Source organism: Penaeus japonicus, unplaced genomic scaffold, assembly GCF_977035675.1.
Source record: "Penaeus japonicus unplaced genomic scaffold, GWHDUDI00000001_assembly GWHDUDI00000014, whole genome shotgun sequence".
Taxonomy (NCBI): Eukaryota; Metazoa; Arthropoda; class Malacostraca; order Decapoda; family Penaeidae; genus Penaeus; species Penaeus japonicus.
The window spans coordinates 13,063,894-13,071,393 of NW_028234416.1; the positions used below are offsets into that span (position 1 = coordinate 13,063,894).

General features: G+C 41.3%; 1 protein-coding gene across 1 annotated transcript in view; it reads left to right on the forward strand.

The window, feature by feature from the left end:
- The window catches only part of LOC122245143 (uncharacterized), a 13,006-nt gene extending 5,663 nt beyond the window's left edge, over positions 1-7,343 (forward strand). The window contains exons 2-5 of the mRNA XM_086543940.1: positions 1,446-3,960; positions 4,177-4,320; positions 4,753-5,061; positions 5,301-7,343. Of these exons, the coding sequence (XP_086400066.1) occupies positions 1,450-3,960; positions 4,177-4,320; positions 4,753-5,061; positions 5,301-7,010 (4,674 nt within the window). The 5' untranslated portion in view covers positions 1,446-1,449 and the 3' untranslated portion in view covers positions 7,011-7,343. The remainder of the gene's footprint in view (positions 1-1,445; positions 3,961-4,176; positions 4,321-4,752; positions 5,062-5,300) is intronic.
- Positions 7,344-7,500: the final 157 nt, after the last annotated feature.

A 7,500-nucleotide genomic window follows, 5' to 3' on the forward strand; every position in this document is an offset into this window, starting at 1 on the left:
CACACAACACCACACACACACCACACTTATACACACACACACACCAGCAACCACCACACACACACACCTCACACACACACACACACACACACACACACGAGCCCCTCACACACACCTTACACACACACACACACCACACACAACACACACACACACACGATCAACAAGCAAAATAAAAACGCCCAGAAAAAAAACCAAGCCCCGCGACACACAACACACACACACACACACACACACACAACACACACACACAAACACACCATATACACACACAACACAAATTAACACACACCAATAGACACACACACAGCACACACACACACATTGGTGCACACACTACCACACACACACATACACACACACACAAATAACCACACACACACACCACCTTTACTCAAACACGCACACACACACACACACACACACACACAATCACACACACACAGCGCGCACACACACACACGCAACACACACACACACACAACCACAGCGCGCACCACACACAACACACATACTACACACACACTCCCACACACACCACACACACACTACACACCCACACACACACACACACACACACAACACACAACATACATATAGCACATGCACATGCACACATATACAATATGTCATACACACTACATAAGCGCGAGCATACACAACATGCATACACACACATACACAACATGCACACACACACACACACACAGCATGCGCACACACATACACAGCATGCATACACATACATACAGATCATGCATACACACACATACACATCATACATACACACACATACACATCATGCATACACACATACATACACACACATACACACACATACACACACATACACAGCATGCACACACACACATATACAATATGCATACACACACATACACATCATACATACACACACACACACACACACACACACACACACACACACACACACACACACACACACACACACACACACCACACACACACACACACACACACACACACACACACATACACACACACACACACACACACACATACACACACACACACACACATACACACACACACACACACACACACACACACACACACACACACACACACACACACACACACACACACACACACACACACACACACACACACACATACACATACACACACACACACACACACACACACACACACACACACACACACACACACACACACACACACACACACACACACACACACACACACACACACACACACACACACACACACACACAGCCAAACCTGAGAGGGTGTGGATGTCCATCCAACTTAAGGTTTACTGTTTAGGTTGAGGTCCAGCATGATTTACTTAACTTCAGGAAAAGGGGTGCAGATCATTGGCTTTCTACTTTTCAAAATAGATGAAGTGAGAAATTTATCTTTCTTTATCTCTTTCTTTTTCCCAGGAGGATGGCAGGTGGTGAAGGTGTGGGTGTTGGTGCTGCAAACAGTGCTGCTGTGTGCCCAGTATGTGGGAACAACCAGCCAAACCTTACGCAGCACCTGTCTCGTCACAGCAAGGAGGAAATAATTCGTGCAGTCACTAATGAAAGCACACTGCCAGAGTTATCCACCCGACGACCCCCAGGTCGTCCACGTCGGCCCTCTTATCCTCTACCAGCTGTGGCTAATGTAGCACTTATTTCGCCCAGACCCACCACCAGCCAGACACCTGTATTACTTACAGGGAATCAAAGCCATGAACCATCATTGGGAGCTCCTCTTGGGCCCATCCCACAGGGTGCTGCCACGCCCCATCCCCCACCTGTTCAGACTGTCCGACTTGGATCCCTCGGTCCCATGATGCAGCCCCCTCGTAATGGTGTACCACTTGCTGCTGCTCCCCTGCAGCATGGTACAGCTGGCAGTAGTTACCTTCTTATTGGCAATAATATGTTTCCAGCAGGAAGTGTAATACCAAATAATATACAGCTATGGAACAATGGAGTTAGTTACCTTATTCCAAGTTCTGGGGGCCTCATGTTGGCTGCTACTCCTCCTACTAACCAAACTCTTCTTGTTCAACCACCTACTAGTACAGCACAAGCAACACCCTTAAAACAGCCTCCCACTCCTGTCTCTGTCCCTGGAACACCAAATTTAGTGGGCGGAGTATATAGCGGTATAACTAGGAGACCACCTCGCCAACACATACCTGATCCTGTAGTTTTGGTCGAAGAACCCTGTTCTCAGCCAACACAAGATGGCATAGTTTCTGGAGATGGTAGTTGCAGACAGGATATAGTTACTAATCCAGTAGTCATTACTGGTGAGAGAAACCCATTAAAACCTATGGAAGACCAACCCCCTGAGGCCCAAGAACAACCAAATCCAAAAACTACTATACACATTGGAAAGAACATCAGCATATCATTACCAAAGGATCTTGTTGGGAAGAAGGATCGTCTGAAGGAAATAATTAACCAGGTCTTAGTTAGGGCACTCCTGATGAATGATAATCAAGAAAATGGAAATGCTGAAAATCAACCCTCTACAAGTACTGGTAAAAGGAAAGTAGACTCTCTTAATACTAAAAGTGAGCCAAATGGTTTTGAGATAAAAGATGATGCTTCTGCTTCTGCCTTTAATGCACTAAGAAGAAACTCTGAAGAAAGTTTAGAAGAAAATCCCTTGAGGATAGAAACAGGTACAGAAGAAAATACAAGTGCACATCCCTTGAATAGAGAACAACACTTGGCTGATAGGAAGCTCAAAGAGGATGTAGATCCTTTAGGAAATATAGTTATACCATCATCAAGTAGATGCAGGAATATCTCTAATTTTCAAGATGCATCTAATATTCATATTGATCCAAATGTACCTTCTCCTGCTCATAACATTACAATTGAAAATGGTTTGGATGATAGTTTCAGTCAGCATGAGAGTGCAAGTCCTTATAGCATACCAGTTGACGAGCCAATGGAAGTTATTTTTGAAGACAGAGGCTCAGGTAATCGTGCAACGTCAGGTGCTACCACCATGTCTCCTAATAATAACAGTAGTGTAGAGTTAACCACGAGAGAAGAGCAGATGGCCTTTCAACGGGATGGCAATGAGCTTATCATAGGGTTAGCTTCAAGTTCTACTGTAATGGAAGAAATTCGAATGAAGAGAAACCGACAAAGTGAAGTTGAGGATTCAAGTGTAGCCATGGATGTCTGTAACTCACCAAGGGCTTCATCCAGCATTAGTCAAGTAAATCAGACCTCAGGGAGTGGGAATCAGACCAGACAAGTTAACAGAAATGAAGATCAGGATGGCGTCATGTGTTGTGATGATGATCAACCGTTAAGTTTTCTAGCTTCTGATCGAACTCTAAATACTCTGTTAGGAGATTCAACACTTCAGGAAATGGTGTATGTTGAAGAACAGGTTTTAGGAGCAGTTGAGGAGGTGTTTGCTGGTGAGACTTCAAGCTTACCTGGAACCAGCTCAAGTCATAATATGAATGGAGCTTCCACTCAAAAAACAGCAAGGAAGGGAAATCACTCTTATATTGGTCTATACCAAGAAGAAGCATGTGGAAATACTGCAGCTGATAATGGCCACAGAGAAAAGAATCAGGATATTAAATGCAAAATTGAACCTCAACCTGGTTCCTCATCACAGAATTGTTCAGCTTCAGCAAGGCGAGGGTCATCATATCATGTGAATCAGCTATCACAAAGCCAGGCCGTAGCAAGACCCCAAAATCACATCGGAAACAAAGTAGAAGCCGCAACACATGAACAGGAAGAGGAACTAGTTGATGATCCTAGTTTGGTGGAAGATTTTGGAAATGAGAATATTTTCCAAGATGAGCAAATGTTTGAGAGAGAGCTTAGCAACCAGCACACAGAAGAAGTCATGTCTCTGAAGGCTTCTGAGACACTTGCTGACAGTGATAGTGAGAGAGCAACACCACATGAAGAACTTCAAGATGTAAGTTCCTCTTTTAGTTTATTTTCTGATGTTATGACCTTTTTTTGTTTGCATTTATTGTATTCATACATAAATGTGTATAAATATATTCATAATTAATGTATAAACTGATACTACTTTGCAATATTGATCTTGTTTTGAAAATGTAAAGATCCTTTTTTTTTTTCTTACAACCAGGTATGTTGCATAACTTGTAACATGTTTTTTCTCCTACAGTTCATGTTTTATGACCGGAGCTGTATGTTTGCTGGAGAGCCTGGGCCAGCAAACCTCTCTCCGAGAACTTACCCCTCTATAGACTCTTCAGCCTTCCATGCATTGACACCTGCTCTCATTACTCATCTTGACCATGCAGTGCAAGTAAGTCATCAGAAATGGATAGGACATAACTTTAGGCTTCATTTTGTGAGAGCTAAAGGATGTTAAAGAAAGTTGCAAGGTATTATTCCCTTGTAATTATGAAGTGATGTCGGATGTTTTTAATTGTCGTGAGTTTAAGAATAGATCATCAAAGGAATGTATATAACAAGTGCAATTATGTGGTTTTTAATTTTGGATACCAAAACTCTATATAAGATCATGAAGAAATTAATTTTAAAAAGTTACATTTGTTGCTTGTTGACATTAACATCAGTATAGTAGACAGTCCATTAGTATTGTGCACCAGAAGATCAGAGATAAATTCCCAACCATTTGTAATATATAAAATAGAAAATTGAGTGATATTTGTTTAGAAAATTGAGTGATATTTGTTTAGGAAATATATATAATTTTTGTTTTATTTCTGTACAGATTGACTCAGGACAAACAAGCAGTTTAAGTGGATTGGTGGGAGAACAGTCAGAGGAAGGTGTTGTTGAACTGACCTCTACAGAAACCACAATGCACCTCACATCAGATGACTGTTGCTCAGTTTTGCCATCTGATGGCATGAGTATTACCCAGTTATTCCCATCAAACCACCACCATGATACCTCAGTGGTTACAACAGCCACCTCCTCTGTGACTGTGTCACATTCTAACAGTATAATGGCAACTTCAGCAGCACCGTCACAAGTGACTTTCGCTGATCTCGTGGAGGATTCCAAAATGCATTCAAAGGTTAGATTTCTTTGTGTAGTGTTTGTGTATTAAAGAAAAAAAATTGTACTAACTGTGGTTCTAATTGGGTATCTGTCTAGTTTAGATTTTACTGTGGATGTAGAAAATTTGACTATTAATATATCTGATTGCAAAGTTAATCTTTATTACATGTCAGTTACCTGGTATATGTGCTAGAAGTATTTCATTTTTAAAAAGAGAATAGTTAATATTTCATTGTTAAACCCTCTTTTAACCAGATGCTGGTTGTGGAGAACAGTTGCACCACAATCAACCGCCAGTTATCGCCTGTGCCATCAACATCAGGACTACAAGGTGCCAATAATCAGGAAACCACAAAGGAGGATGAGGAGTATGACTTTGAGTATGAATCTGACTGTTATGGAGACAGTGATTCTGATTCTGGTGTGACCAATCGTGGCCCGCTAGATTTGGATCACTGGAAGTGTGTTGTGTGTAACAAAATGTTCAAAAGCCTAAAGGAAAAGCTCCTCCATGCCGGCCAGCACTCACCTTGTGCAGAGGCCATGGAGAAGTCTGGTGCCATTAGGAGGGTAAGTCAAGCGAAGTCTGCTGAACACGGTATTAAGAATGATAATGAGGAAGACGAATCAGGGATAGCTCTATTACAGTGTAAGGAAGAACTGGGACTGCTGCAGGATGAAGCTCGGGCTATGCTAGAGTCTTGTGCAAGTAATGGGGAATATAAGTGCCCTGACTGTAGCCTAGGTTTCCGCTCAGCAGAAGCCCTCCTTGCCCACAGGAAAATGGTCTTCAAATCACGAGTCACATGTCAAATATGTCACATGATGTTTAAGAAACGTGTAATAAAGAGTAAGCATATGAAGACTCACACGGTAGCTGACTTGCGATGTCTCATTTGTAATCGTACCTTTCCAAATCGGTATTCTTGGTCCCAGCACCAGCTTTTCCACATGGGCTTGGTATTGTTTGAATGTAAGGAATGTGGGCGAAGGTTCCAGAGAAGATCAGAGTTGGAGGTACATTCAAGGACCCACACTGGGGAGCGACCATTTCAGTGTGTTTCATGCAGCAGTGCTTTTACAACACGTCAGGCTCTCAAGCGTCACTTGGTTACTCATATGGATGGCCAAGAAGTTGATTGTGATATCTGTCATAAAACCTATAAAAATATTGTTTGTTTAAGCAAGCATAAGCTTAAAACACACTCCAAAGGTAAAGGTAAGACGAAAGTACGAAGGGACTTTATGTGTAATACATGTAATGAAGTGTTTCCCTCAGAAAGAAAACTAGCTTGGCATCAAGAGACACATGAAAGATGGCCAAAGAAATGTCAGCAGTGTGGGGAATGCTTCATTCACCAGTCCAGCTTAACTAAACACATTCGTCAGAAGCACAATCCTCATCATCAGACTGAGGATGGTAAATCAGAAAATAATTCAACTTGTCACGTATGCTGCAAAGTGTTTAAGAAGTCATCATTAGCATTGCATTTACGAACGCATACTGGTGTAAAGCCTTTCAAGTGCAATATATGCAATAGAAGTTTTGCTGTGAAGTGCAACCTTGAAGCACACAAATGGGTCCACATGGGTGTACGTGACCGGCCACATAAATGTAAATTGTGTGAGCGTAGCTTCCATCGTAAAAAGGATTTGGAAGCTCACATACGCAGTCACAAGAACATTCGTCCTTACACGTGTAATGAGTGTGGAAAATCTTTCATTCATAAGAATAATTTGCAATTGCATGTTAGGGAACATTCTGGGGAAAAGCAGCACAAGTGTGTCTTTTGTGGGAAGGCTTTCTTCAGAAAGTATAATTTAGATAACCATGTCAGAATCCACACGGGAGAGACGCCTTATGAGTGCACCATCTGCCGAAAAGACTTCACTCAAAAGAGCAATTACAATGTACATATGAAGGCATTCCATGTTGAGAGACAGTCTGTTCATGAAGAAGTTTAAGAGAGTAAATACAGAGTAATAGTAGTTGGAATATTGATGTACAAATGTCTAGTTTCCATGAGTGAAGCATTAATGATGATGAAATTTTGATAATTATCATGTTCATTGCCTCATTTATAGATTTGTTATTTTTCTAAAGTTAGGAAAATTGATTGATTTTACTGTGCTGTGTTATTAGGGGGAATAAGAGGAGTGTTTTTTAGAACCTCGCTAATCTGCAATACATTGGAACCAATATTTACTGGGCTTATCTAATTGTCATGAATTTAAAAAATTCAAGGAATCTCTCAGTCACAGAAATGTGCTCTGCTTTACCTTACCTTAAAAAGAAAAGTAAATACACAAACTCTTTTTAATTATTCACTTACAAATTCTCAGTTTGTAGATATTAGGTTTTTAGAGTTAATACTACTTGGTGATTTAAAGGGAAGTTTCCTCACAAAGCTTGTGGAAATTGAAGCTTGAAGCAGGATGGATGACTGGAAGACTT